Source organism: Eriocheir sinensis, unplaced genomic scaffold (assembly GCF_024679095.1).
Source record: "Eriocheir sinensis breed Jianghai 21 unplaced genomic scaffold, ASM2467909v1 Scaffold310, whole genome shotgun sequence".
NCBI classification, from domain to species: Eukaryota; Metazoa; Arthropoda; class Malacostraca; order Decapoda; family Varunidae; genus Eriocheir; species Eriocheir sinensis.
In genome coordinates this window covers 436,765-450,826 of record NW_026111622.1, presented here as the reverse complement: position 1 = coordinate 450,826, position 14,062 = coordinate 436,765, and the positions used below count along the sequence as shown (strand labels likewise).

The following is a 14,062-nucleotide window of genomic DNA, read 5'->3' as shown; positions in this document are numbered from 1 at the left end:
ATTCCTCTCTATTCCTTCTTCTGATTTCCTCTTTTCCTTGATCTTCCTTCCCTAGTCCCTCTGTTTCCCTTAATTAACCCAGTGGTGGTGGTAGCAGGGGGTATCATGTTTCTTAATGGTCCCTCCAAGCGAGAAAAGTGAGAAAAAATCAGCCCTCACACAAACCATTTCATATCAAAGCATTTGTGATCAGTTTATGTATCATCTATTTTGGGTAGTGTGGCGGCTCACATCACTGAGGATCCCAACCGTCGCTCACTAGGCTTTCATAGGAGTTGTGGGGGTCATTTCCAGGGGTAGTTTTGTGAGCCTGGTGGTAATTTGACCCTTCTTCTGTGCCGTGAACCTAAGAAACTAATTTTTAACAAGGCTTTCGTAGGAGTTGTGGGGGTCATTTCCAGGGGTAGTTTTGTGAGCCTGGTGGTAATTTGACCCTTCCTCTGTACCGTGAACCTAAGAAACTAATTTTTAACAAGGCTTTCGTAGGAGTTGTGGGGGGCATTTCCAGGGGTAGTTTTGTGAGCGTTGTGGTAATTTGACCCTTCTTCTGTGCCGTGAACCTAAGAAACTCATATTTGACAAGGCTTTCGTAGGAGTTGTGGTCATTTCCAGGGGTAGTTTTGTGAGCCTGGTGGTAATTTGACCCTTCTTCTGTACCGTGAACCTCAGAAACACATATTTGACAAGGCTTTCCTAGGAGTTGGGGGCATTTCCAGGGGTAGATTTGTGAGCCTGGTGTCACATACTCGCTTCTCTGTTCAATCTCTTCCTTTATTCTCTTATGCTTTGAGTTCTCTGCACTTCCCATCATCAATTTTCCCTTTCCCACATCCATTCCTTCCTTACCTTCTTCTGTGCCCAATTCACTCCATTGTTTTCAGTTTCAGAGCCAAAAAGCTTGAGTCATTTCCTTTATGCAGCGCTCAGCCTGCCATGCCTTGCCACAGCCTGTCCACCAAGAAGCTAAGTAATGCCTCTCACTGGTCCTCGGCATTTGTTTTCGGTCTGAAGGAGGGAAGAGTTTGATCCCAGAAGACGAAATTGGCCTCTCTTTGACCACTCCCTCCGTTTGCTTTTCCAGGGACAGTGATTTGCGTGATTTTGTGTGTTTTTTCTTTGCTTAATGTCACTTCTTCATAACCACTAACTTTTTTGTTTGTTTTACGTCATAAGTTCACAACCAGTAACTTTTTTGTTTGTTTTATGTCATAAGTTCACAACCAGTAACTTCTTTTTTTTTGTTTTACGTCATAAGTTCACAACCAGTAACTTTTTTGTTTGTTTTATGTCATATAAGTTCACAACCAGTAACTTTTTTGTTTGTTTTACGTCATATAAGTTCACAACCAGTAACTTTTTTGTTTGTTTTACGTCATATAAGTTCACAACCAGTAACTTTTTTGTTTGTTTTACGTCATATAAGTTCACAACCAGTAACTTTTTTGTTTGTTTTACGTCATATAAGTTCACAACCAGTAACTTTTTTGTTTGTTTTACGTCATATAAGTTCACAACCAGTAACTTTTTTGTTTGTTTTACGTCATATAAGTTCACGACCAGTAACTTCTTTTTCTTGCATAACATCCTTACTTCACAACCAGTAACTTCTTTTTCTTGCATAACATCCTTACTTCACAACCAGTAACTTCTTTTTCTTGCATAACATCCTTACTTCACAACCAGTAACTTCTTTTTGTGATTCAGTACTACCGCACTAAGTACTGCGCTTGCCCACCCCTGACTATAGCATGGATGTCCCTTTGGTTCTGGGTGTAAGAGGTGGGAAGGAAACTCAGGCTGAGGCAGAAATTCTATATTCTTTTATGTTTTGACAGAGTGTGATCTTCAGAGAGAATACAAGAGGCACAGAGCAGCAACACACACACACACGCACGGATTGCCTTGTGTTGAGACGTCTGGAAGGGCAGCGTGTTGGCCGGCTCCTTGTGTCTTCCCAGCCATGGAGTGCACAGACATGAATAAGGTTGTATACTTAAACATTTCAGCGCTCAACACACACACACACACACTCTCTCTCTCTCTCTCTCTCTCTCTCTCTCTCTCTCTCTCTCTCTCTCTCTCTCTCTCTCTCTCTCTCTCTCTCTCTCTCTCTCTCTCTCTCTCTCTATTCAGGAGCAGTAAGTAGCAGGCTTTTTTTTTCATTATTGTTTTCTTTTTTTTTTACACCCTTGAACCGTCTCCTCTGCTGTAAAAAAAAAAAAAAAAGTAGGTACACATATTTGACAAGGCTTTCGTAGGAGTTGTGGGTATTTCCAGCGGTAGTAGTTTCCACGAGGCCTCGGTTCCCCTGGAGAAGCAGTGAGCAAGACTAGTTGGGAAAGTTTGGTTTAGTGGGCGCAACATCTGTGGTCATATGCCGGAGAGAGACAGAAGGGGAAGGAATTATAGGAGAAGGGAACAGTTGAAAAGTTTGGTTTAGTCGGTGCAACATCTGTGGTCATATGCCGGAGAGAGACAGAAGGGGAAGGAATTATAGGAGAAGGGGACAGTTGAAAAGTTTGGTTTAGTCGGCGCAACATCTGTGGTCATATGCCAGAGAGAGACAGAAGGGGAAGGAATCATAGGAGAAGGGAACAGACCCCAGGAGACGGGACACAACCCCCGATTAATACCTAGTACACTGCTGGGTGGACAGGGGCATAGCTGGGCATGATAACAGAAAACCTTATTCCCGATAACTGATAACTGATAATGGAAAACCGTAACGGTGATAACCGATGTTCGTTAACTGGAGACACAAATATAGGCGATAACCGATACTCGATATAAATCCACAATTCCGATACTAGCTAGCGATAAGTCCGATAGGCGAAAACGTTACTATATTGATATTTCAAACAAAAAATCATAGATGAATTCAAATTTTCATGATCTGTATTTTAGAAAACTTACAAAACCTGAACACCACACGTTGACACGTACCTATGGACGGTAATGCTGGAAACGCTTGAACCGTGTTGTGTTATTTGACGTCCCCACCGACAATGCTTTTGTTTACAAACACTGGTCTCTCGTGAACTGAGCATGCTCAGACCAGCAAGCGTTGACCTGATCAGTCTCACAAAGCTTTTTAACCGTAATTAAGAGTTGCTGGAAGGCTGAATCAGACATCCAGTACCACTACCACCATCCTCGCTGTTTCTAGAACGACACTCTGTACGAGTTGTATTTATATGTACAGAGTGTTGTTCTAGAAAAGGCGAGGATGGTGGTACTGTATGTCTGATTCAGCCTTCCAGCAACTCTTAATGTGTTAAAAAGCTTTGTGAAACTGTACAGGGCTACGCTTACTGATCTGAACATTTCACGAGAGACCAGTGTTTGTAAACAAAAGCGCCAGCTTTTGACGATGGGACACCAAATAACACAACACCGGGTGCCTTCAATACCATGGCATGCTCACAAACGAATATGGAATATCAAATTTGAGGCAGTGAATAATCATTTTTTGGGCAAAGTTAAATGATTTTTCTCTTTGATATATTGATTTTTGAGTCTAACATAAAAAATAACCTAGTGTTTTAATGTTGATGATCTAAGTATGAAATCTCTTCACCGAAGATATTTCATACCCCAAAGTTTTTTCATACAACACCGGGCGCCCGGGACACGCATGTCCAGTAGGGAAGAGACAACGTTTTTTTTCTGAGAGGCGGAAAAAAGTATTGATTATCACTAGTTTGGTTACAAAAGTAACGAAGATACCGATATACATTTAAATAAGTAGCGGATGGCCGATAACCTGGTTTTGGTATCAGCGATAAAGTATTGCGATAACTCCCAGCTATGGACAGGGGCGTAGGGCATCGGAAAAGCCGCCCAAATTTTTCCACTCCGCCTGGGAATCGAACCTGGGCTCCCTTGGTTGTCAGCCGAGTGTGCTAACCACTGCACCATGAAGCCCCCCTAGACTAGTTGGGAATAATCTCACTTTCTTTCACCCAAGATTCCTTCCTCCTCCTTCACACAACTTGTCCTAAATGTCCTTACAATGGTTACTGAATCGGCATGTTATCTATTTTCTTACAGTAGAGCAAGTAACTCAAAGGAAAGCAAGCCTGCAGAAACAACACTCAGCTTCAAGGATATGATGGCTTGTTTTCCTTTGAGTTACTTGCTTTACTCTACAAAAATAGATGGATAACATGCCGATTCACTAACTATTGTAAGGACACTGACAGGGTGGATTGCTTTAAACCAATGGTTTAAACCAGTTTTATTTATTAAATAAACCCAATGTTTTTTGTTTTTTCTCAGTATCGGTCATTATATTTTAAACTTTGAATGTGGTTCATGGAATGTCAGGTATTCAGGGTAATATATCATTATTTTAGTGTTATATGATATTTATTTTATAAGACTTCAAACATTGTAATATTCAACATAGGATTTTATTAACATTTTAGGCTTTTAGCAAAGGGATGACTTGTTGTAAATTAGTTTCCATTCAGAAAATGTACGCTATATATATATATATATATATATATATATATATATATATATATATATATATATATATATATATATATATACACACACACACATATATATATATATATATATATATATATATATATATATATATATATATATATATATATATATATATATATATATATATATATTGTACAATGCTATATTGGTTGTTTTGAAGGGGCGCCTCCCCCCTGGAACAGCTGTTCGTCCGTATTTTTATTGGCACAACACTTCAGACGTGGTAATTAGTGCGCGGGGCCATCAGTCTGCTGTTATTATCGTTATTATATTGAATGGGCCTACTATAATCGCCTTCAATGCTGCATTGCTTGTTTTGAAGGGCCGCCTGTTATCCCTTGAAAACTGGCTGTATTATTATTGCCATTGATTGTTAGAGTGCCACCATTCAATTACATTACGAATATTTTTTTAATCATGAAACTAGCTAGATTATCTCAATCATATATATATGGTACGTGTCTTTGATACAACGCATGACGTCATGGACAGCCAATCAGGTGAAGGGGGGGCGGAGCTTACCAGAATTGGGGAGGGGCTTTTCGGTGTAAATAATTATTATTGGCCAAGTAATTTGGACAGAGTATAGCAGTAAATTTAAAAGCTACTGCTAGAAGGAAAACAGCTTCTAGCAGCACTTCAAAAAGTACTGCTAGGAGTCTTTATTAATACTGCCCCAGGGGTCATAACAGATCATGTTAAGTAAGGGTTGTATCTGGGAGTGTCGTGTGTGTGTGGTGAGTGAGCACACAGTGACTCACACACAGGGGAGGATGCAGGATCTCCCTTCCATCACACTCTGCCTGTTCTCTCCTCAACATTCCCAAACAAGGTCTCCTCATGAAGCAAGGGTACTAACAATCTCAGGAAATTATTACAGAACTTTTATTTTCACTTACGGAGCCAGATGTCTCTTTATGTACCTGAAAAGTGATGAATTACTTGTATATATATAGTCATGGTAGTAGAAGAAGCTGTTGTAGTGGTAGTAGTAGTAGTAGTAGTAGTAGTAGTAGTAGTAGCAGCCGCAGCAGAAATGACAGTAATAATAATAGTAGTGGTAGAGTGAAACCATTTTAGTAAGTCCATTGTGGGGTAGGCTTCTGCAGGTCCTTTCCTCCCCTGCCACACAGTCCTGTCATGTGTTGTCTACAGGAAGTGTTGGGACTGAGTGGCAGAGCAGAGGGCAGGAAAGCACCTGCAGGAGTAATGCCTCAAAGGACTCACTAAAATGGTTTCACTCTAGTAATAACCCAAGTTGATGTTTTGCATGGATGTGGGTTGCCTTTACTTACTGCTCTCGAAGTTGACTGCTTGCTCTCTCTCTCTCTCTCTCTCTCTCTCTCTCTCTCTCTCTCTCTCTCTCCTCACCACAGCTCACAGGCCCCAAAGGATGTCCCCCACAGATACATGCCCCCCAGACACATATGTAAGACCCCTTCCCCCTTACTCTCTCCCTCTCTGAAGCGACACCACCCTTGGCATAAACTCCCTGTTAGTAGAGTGTGTGTGTGAGAGAGAGATCAGGAGAACAATAAGATGTATCAAGAAATAAATAAATGAAGTAAAAAAATAACTGTGTGTAAGTCTTCCCCCTGAGAGAGAGATGAAATGAAACAAAATGAATAAATCTAAGTTCCATCGACATCAAAATCATTGAGGAGGAGAATGGGATAAGGGAAGGAAACTTGAGAGATGGGAAACATGGAAAAGAAGGAGGAGGAGAAATGGAGATGTAAAGTATAAGAGGAAGGAAGGAAGGCAGACCAGGAAATGCAGAGAAGTAAGACGCAGGAGAATGACGGGAGAATATTTGGCAGGGCAAACAGGGAAATTGTAACGGCAGGAGGAAAAACAAAATGAACAGTAAGGAAAGGAAAGAGAGGCTAACAGGAGGAGAACCAGAAGGAAATGGGAAATGAACAGTGAGAACAAAAAGTGTCTGTGGCGACAATGAAGAGAAATATAAAGTCCTGCACACCTTGGGAGGGGATTCTTGAGGTCTGTGAGGGCAAAGAGTCGTCTGTTTCCGTCTGTGGCACTGGTCTTGGAGGAACCTGACTTGCCACGCTCCTTGTAGCGGATCTTGCAGCTGGTGATGATCCCATTCTGGTGCTCGGCCAGTGGAGGCTCCCAGCGGATGATGAGGCTCTGAAGGGAAAGGCCGTGTGAGGGAAAAAGATATATGAGAAATGATGAAAATACAATCTAAAAAGTTTGAACATTGTGTGAGGCCGTGAGTGCTTCAACTTAACCCCCTGACTGTGGATTTCCTACCAGAAGACCTCACCAAGCTACAGGAATGGAACAAAAACTGGCTGCTACAATTCAGTGGAGAAAAATGTAAAGTCCTGCACTCTGGGAGAGGATATCCAGCACACCAATACCACATGGGAAACACTCCACTATCCACCACAGAGCCAGAGAAAGACATGGGAGTATATGTTTTCAGGCTACCTGTGAAGGCCAAATCTGTGCCAATCGCAGGGGACGGGTCAAATATAATGAAATATAATGAATGTGCAAGGGCTAAAAATACTGAAACAATGAATGTGCAACTTGTAGAGATGATGTGAAGGAAACGAACAAAGCAGAAAGCTATTTAAAAATGAGTTTTAAAATGCATCTTTGCCTGGAAGCCTTCCACAACTCACCCTTGAGCTGGCAGCCTCAACGCTCACATTCTGAGGCTCCTCTGAGGGCACGTCTGAGAAGGTTCTGGCAGTGACCTCCGGGGTGGTGTCTCCCCCGCCATTACTGTTGACGGCGGTGAGCCACACGCTGTGCTCAGTGAACTGGTCCAGGCCTTGGAGGTCATGTGACGTACCAGTGACCTCTACCTCGTGTTCTTCTGCTGACCCAACCTGAGGAGAAAATTACAAGAGAGACAATGGTTAAGATACACACTGGCACTTTTTTTTTTTTTTTACGTCTTGGCCTATTGCACCGGTAGGCTTCTTCCCGGTGGGGCCTGATGGTAGGCCCAGCCCGTTCTGGCGCAGGCGAGTGTTTATAGTGGCGCCATATTGCATTGGCTCATGCTGCCCTCTCGGAGCTCATCTTTAATGCTTGAATCTAGAGTCCGGGTTGATAGGTGGTCTTCTGGACAGCATGTGGGTAGTTTTAAGCCACTCGGCGGCGGCTGAAAAATCCCAGCTTGGTGGCACCGGCCAGGGATTGAACTCGAGTCCTCTTGAACGCGGGGCCGTCTTGTTATCGGTTCAGCCACCGCCTACCCAAACTACAAACACACAGCTATGGTCACCCTGTACTCCAAGGAAGGTCACTAATGACACACAAGGATATGGGGAGACTTTTGTTAGGCAAAAGGGACTCCACATTTGGCGCACAGTTCTATAAGGCCGTCCACACCTGCGTATAGAGCATGGCGTATCCAGTGATGGGCATTTTGGCCACTCCGGGCGGTGACCAAGTGACCTCCAGACTGGTGGGTGAGGTGGGGACAACTTTCAGACTCTGGGGCGGAGGGCAGGTCCAGGTCCGGCTTGGTGAACACCCGCACCTCGTGTGTGGAGGCGCCCACCAGGCCGCCGGAGGTGTGGGCCGCCACCCGCACCATGTAGTTACTCCCGGGACTTAGGTCGCTGATCTGGGTCTTGTATTCATTCAGTCCCTCGCTGGAGGAGCTGCACTCGCGTTCTGGACGCGTTCTCTGCAGTGAAGGGAGGAAAGTGATGTGTGAATTACTTACTTTTGATGAAATGTTGTATATGTACTCACTAGAATGTTATTATTTCTTCATAATCACTGGAATGGAAGTTGGATAACTCTGTATTTGCTAACTACATCTTAACAGTAGTAGTATTGTGTTGAATTTTTCATGCAATAAATATTCCCAGGTTGTGTCCTTTGGTTCTGACCTGAGTGATCCTTCCTGCTTGTAGACGACTGAGTATCCCACAGTGTGGTCGGTGTTGAGCTCCGGCTCATGCCAGGCCAGCGTGATGAACCTGTTGCTGGTGGAGGTGGCCTGCAGCAGCCGAGGGGGCCTGGGGGTGCCCGCCGCCAGGGTCTTGCTCCTCTGAGGGGTGAGAGCCTTCTTCAGAAATGCCTTAGAGTACTAAATAGATGAATAAAAGGTAAATATTTTAAGAAAAGAATACAAAAAATGTATAAGAAAAATCATATGAATTAAATTTTATAATTGATTAAGCTTTGGTAAGTACTGATGTAGCTTTATGGACTCAAAACAGATGATGCATCTATCTTGCTGCTTCACAGTTATAAGTAAACCTCCTTTGGGTGAGAGCTATCAACAGTAATTAGTTTTATGGAAAGTAACTAACAAAAAGATTACTAGACTTGGGTCACCGGGCAATATAAGTGACCTCTTACCTGAGACGCCAACACCCTGCTGCTGAGGCAAAGACTGAACCAACAACTGACACTGAAGAATTCTAATGTTACTTTTTCCTGAACAAGGGAATGAAGCGTGACTCTCTGGACATCCTCAATGTGTGAAAAGATGGTGAGTGACGGAGTGCTACAACCCTTTCATGGAGAGCATTCAAAGCTCAAAATACACAAAGGAAGTTTAGACAAAAATTCTACAAACGCAATTATTACCAAAAATACAAGTTGAGTGTTAGCAATATTTCTGCCACTGTTTGTTTCAGTTGTCCACACACTTGAGCTGTCACAGTAACAAAGACACTGGAGGAAATATGAAGACTGATCTCCAGTTCCATTTTTGAAAACCTATTTTTACCTAAGCAGCTTCAATATCAAAGAGTTTCCCTCTCAGGAGTAATTCTTGTGTACAGCATAAAGACTAGTAGACACAGTGACTGTCAAGGCCACACCAACAGAAGGCAAATGATGCAAACAAGTTGTGTCAACAATGAGCAGACATTCTAAGTATTGAAAACCAAGGAGTAGTAGTAGAAATACAATAATAGTACCAACCCTCACATCTGAAACGTGGGCCTGGAATGAAAGTCTAGAGTGCAGGCAGTGGAAATGAGTTACCTGAGGAGTGCTTGTGGTGTGAGTAGAATGGATGGAATGAGTAATGAAAGTGTGTTTTGGAATGTGTCAACACAGGGGTGAAGGGAAGAAGTGTGGAGTGGTGGAAGAGGTGAAGCGACAGACCTTAAAGTGGTTTGGCCACATGGAGCGAATGGAGGAGAGTAAGATGACCAGGAGGGTGTATGTGAGTGAGATAGAGGGAGGGAATGCTAGAGGACGACCTCCAGTGAAATGGAGGGATAGGGTGCAAGAGTACGTTAGGGAGAGGGGGGAAAGATCTTTGAGAAACTTTGAGCAGGCAAGGAGGGAGTGTCTGGATAGAGAAAGTTGGAAGCTCTTCTGTCGTGGCCATCCCCCGCTGGGAGCTCCTAGGAGCAGGTGTCCATGAAATGATGATGATGAGTAGTAGTAGTGGTGTGCCTGAGCTGTCCCACTTACTGTGTCTGTGACCTGCCTTGTGCGTGGGTGGGGGCATGCTGCTCCTTCCTGGAGGTGAGCCCAGACAACGCATTATCAAAATACCACAACAAAATAGTCATTCTCGGGTAAATCACATTTTAGTGAGTCAGTAACACTCAGCACCGGCTTTGATATTTCCAAACTTCAGGACAATCAAATATGAACACATTACTGGAGACGTGTGCTTTGCCCACAGTGTAATCTATGCATTTTATTCAGTCTTCAAGGAATAATAAACACAACAAAGGGCTATGCTTACAGCCAAGCTAAGAAAATCACATGCATCAACATCAATAACTTGGGTAATGTACACTTTTTAAAACTGCAGCGTCTGTAGCAGCGGCTGCAGCTGCCCGCCAGAAACATTGGAATACATTCAGTAACCTTGTAAATGTTTGCGTCTGGGCTTATTAGCAACCTGGAATTATCTGGACTAGTCACTGCCCGTGTCCAATGCAGACAACACTACATCAGTACTCATGAATGCAAACAAAGGGCTACAGTGTGAACAGTGTCTGCCCCGCACGGCACCGCTGCTTACTTGACTCAAGGACACACAGCTGGGCGTCCCCGGCGAGCTGTGCGCCACACACTGGTACATCCCGGAGTCCTCCTGGCGCACCAGGCCAAGGATCTGCAGGTTGTTGCCGCTCACACTCTGCAGGGAGGCTTGGCATTACACACACCTAACACAACACAGCTGTGTTTTGTGTAGCTATTGACAGCCTTATATTTATCTCCCCTTATATAGAGCCTTATATCCCTTATGTATCTGTTTAGAACCTTAGATCCCTTTTCCTTTACTTATCTTTTTAGAACCTTCTACATGGAGCCTTATGGATTCCAATGTATTATATACCTTATGCATCCATTTAGAGCAGTGGTTCTTAACCTCTTTACTACCCCGCCCCCTCCAGGAAGTGGTCCTTCCCTCCACGCCCCCTTGCATCTAGCAGTAAAATTTCCTCCCAGATGTTAAAGAAAATGGCAGGCCTTAAGTAGCCTATAGGCAACTAAAGTAATGGCGATACGTCTGCATTTGTTCATAAACTTCTCAATATTAGCCCACGCTCTTGTTAAGAGAATAACAAATATAATGAGAGAAATTCCTAGTTTTCCCCTAGGCCTCGTGTCCCCCCCTAGAGGGGTGCACCCCCCAGGTTAAGAACCACTGATTTAGAGCCTTACATTCTTTTCCCCTTATGTATGTATGTATGTATCCATCAATCTATCTATCTTATGAATCTACATATCTCTGTCCTTTTTAACCTGTAAGTGATAAATGTCCACACCATCACAAAAGTCCGTCTCCACCAGCAGCTCGCCGTCCTTGAGCCAGTGGAGCGAGGGCTCTGGCTGGCCGTACACGCTGCACTCCAGCTCCACGTTCTCCTTCTCATAGGCGAGAGCGTTGGCCGGCTGCCTCAGAAACCTCGGAGCAACTGTCACACAATTTTCAAGCTTTAGCAACTGAGAGAAACATGATGACTGAAGAACACTAAGACTTTTACTATGCCAAACTTTATACTCAAACCACAAAAATATTCCAAGTCTTTGTTATTCCATCTTCAACATTTTCACCACCCTAGTAACTGAGAGGAACTTAATGATAACTGACAAACGCTTGAGATTTTTCACTATGGCAAAATTTATCCACACAAATCACACACAAAAAATATGCACAATCTTTGTTGTATCACTGAAAACACCTTAGTACTGAGACAAACATCTAACCTAACCTAACTTAACGATAACTGACAAATGCTAACCTTTCACAATGCCAAACTTTACATACTCAAACCACAAGGATATGAATAGTCTTTCTTATACCATTTTCAATACTAGTAATGGAGACAAACATATGATAATTCACAAACACTAAGATTTTTGCCATGCCAAACTTTATCCACACACAGCACAAGAGTTAACCAGCATCTTCATTCTTTCATCCCTTTCACTGGTAAACTCTGGAACAGCCATCATGTGTCTGTATTTCCTCCTGCCTATGACCTCTACACCTGATATTGACCTCTCATGTTTTTCTTTATAGGAGCAGTGCTTTATTGTTTTCGTTGTTTTGCCTTTGAACTCTTTTATTGCTGTAAAAAAATATATATATGTCATAGTTTTGTCTCACCTTGGACCTGTATGTGGGCCACGGCGTCGAGCGAATCCTCCCTGTTCTCCGCCCAGCACCTGTACGTCCCCTCGTCCTCCTCCTGCAGGCCATGGATGTGCAGGCTGCTGCTGGTGGTGCCGCAGAACAGTGTGTCCAGGTCCCTGTTCTCCGCCCGGCACATGTACGTCCCCTTGTCCTCCTCCTGCAGGCCATGGATGTGCAGGCTGCTGGTGGTGGTGCCACAGAACAGAGTGTCCAGGTCCCTGAGGAAAGACAGAAAGGTACGGTAAGCAAGTGAGTTTTGTATCTAATTGCTGTTTGTCACTTTTTTTTTACAGTAGAGGAAGCAGCTCAAGGGAAAAAAAATACCAACAAAAGCAGTCCATTACAATAAGCCTGCTGCAACACTTACCTTATATACAGCAATAGCTGCAACACACACACACAAACTAAAAATAAAAGGAATGGGTATATATTTATTTGATTCTGAAACCTCTCCCTCAGTCACTGTTATCCAAGCTCTCAAGACACATCAAAATGTCCCTCTCAGTCATCTCCCAAATTCCCTTTCATCATCAACGGAACGCTTTGCAGGTCCTTACGCCATGTGGATGGTGGCGCCGTCCTTGAGCCACACCACGGCTGGCTCCGGGTAGCCGTTGGCCGCACAGTCCAGGGTGATCTTGTCCCCCACCTTGCCTATCGTGGACTTTGGCTGAGCAGTGAGCACGGGCCGCTGGGGGTCCCGCAGGGCATAGGCTTCCTTGACTGTGAGTGTGGCTTGCTGGGACACCTTGCTCTTGTTGGCTTGGCAGCAGTACTCCCCGGCATGGCTACATTCTCTATTTCTAAGGCACCTGGAGAGGCAAGCAACTTCAATGCTGGAGCTACAAGTATCTTAAGTATGTGATTTAAGCTCAGGTCACACAGCATGACTCATACTATGATGAACACTAATGAATGATTGAAAATGCCCTAAGTTAATCGTCAATTTCTTCCTTAAAGCTATTTTCCATGCGTCAGGGCAGAACAGTCTGCCTGAACCTTTCCTCTCAGCCCTTCCCTCTCCCTGAAGACACCCACCAGATGGAGGGCGTGTCATTCGTGAGTCTGGCTCCAGCGGGTGACTGTTCCTGAACCCCTTGATGGAGGGCGCCGGCATGGTGTCCAGGGCACACGGGAACCCAGTGCGCTCCCCCTCCATGACCGTCACGTCCTGAGGCTGCTCATCAAACTCTGGCAGTGGTGGGGGAGAGAGGCTGTGTGTGGGGATGCACACAGAGAGCATTGCCCAACACTGACACCAAACTGAAACACTCACACTCATAAAGAAATATGAAAACTACGTAATATTTTTTAATACTGTCTGTTGCCACTTCTAATGTCCAAGACGAAACAGAGAAACTTCATATGAAGAAAAGAATAAATATGTATATTATTTCATAAAAGATGCATTTAATCATGCTTCATATGATCTTCGTATATATATATATATATATATATATATATATATATATATATATATATATATATATATATATATATATATATATATATATATATATATATATATATATATATATATATATATATATTTGAAACATTTATTAATAGCCTATTAGGTGCAGTTACATATGTTGATGTATGTATTGTTAGAGGCCCCTTTATATAGCATAAACTTTTCAGGATATATATATATATATATATATATATATATATATATATATATATATATATATATATATATATATATATATATATATATACACACACACACACAAGAACATTACTGCTGAGGTGTGGACTGAACAAAACCTGTCTGTCCCAGCCCACTGTGCTGTAGGTGGCCCGGCACAAGTGATGAAGACAAATGAAGCTCCTGCAAGACAGGAGGCAGGCTGGGGCAGTCCAATGGTTCTGCCCAAACCTTCATTACAGTGTTTGTATGGCCTTTGGTGACTGCCTCAGAAGGGAAACGGA

General features: G+C 43.2%; 1 protein-coding gene across 6 annotated transcripts; it reads right to left on the bottom strand.

Moving 5' to 3' along the window:
- Positions 1–4,783: 4,783 nt before the first annotated feature.
- Positions 4,784–13,333, bottom strand: LOC126991626 (neogenin-like). 6 transcript variants are annotated; one of them, XM_050850319.1, is made up of 9 exons: positions 13,166–13,333; positions 12,685–12,939; positions 12,262–12,345; positions 12,101–12,159; positions 11,233–11,405; positions 10,505–10,621; positions 8,397–8,557; positions 7,170–8,188; positions 4,792–6,666 (listed from the first exon to the last, which is right to left on the bottom strand). In XM_050850319.1, exons 2-8 carry the CDS (start codon positions 12,687–12,689, stop codon positions 8,143–8,145), a joined length of 645 nt encoding a protein of 214 aa, XP_050706276.1. In that variant the 5' UTR covers positions 12,690–12,939; positions 13,166–13,333; the 3' UTR covers positions 4,792–6,666; positions 7,170–8,142. The 6 variants fall into 6 exon arrangements, with proteins under 6 accessions (XP_050706277.1, XP_050706278.1, XP_050706276.1 ...); XM_050850317.1 differs by having other exon boundaries at positions 4,811–6,666; positions 7,170–7,379; positions 7,888–8,188; positions 12,101–12,345; XM_050850321.1 differs by having other exon boundaries at positions 4,791–6,666; positions 11,256–11,405; positions 12,101–12,345.
- Positions 13,334–14,062: the final 729 nt, after the last annotated feature.

Coding starts and splice junctions, on each gene's coding strand:
- LOC126991626 (XM_050850316.1), bottom strand. Junction 11,406..12,100: donor GGCCCACATACAGGTCCAAG/GTGAGACAAAAC, acceptor ATTGTGTGACAG/TTGCTCCGAGGTTTCTGAGG. Junction 8,189..8,396: donor AAGCAGGAAGGATCACTCAG/GTCAGAACCAAA, acceptor CCTTCACTGCAG/AGAACGCGTCCAGAACGCGA.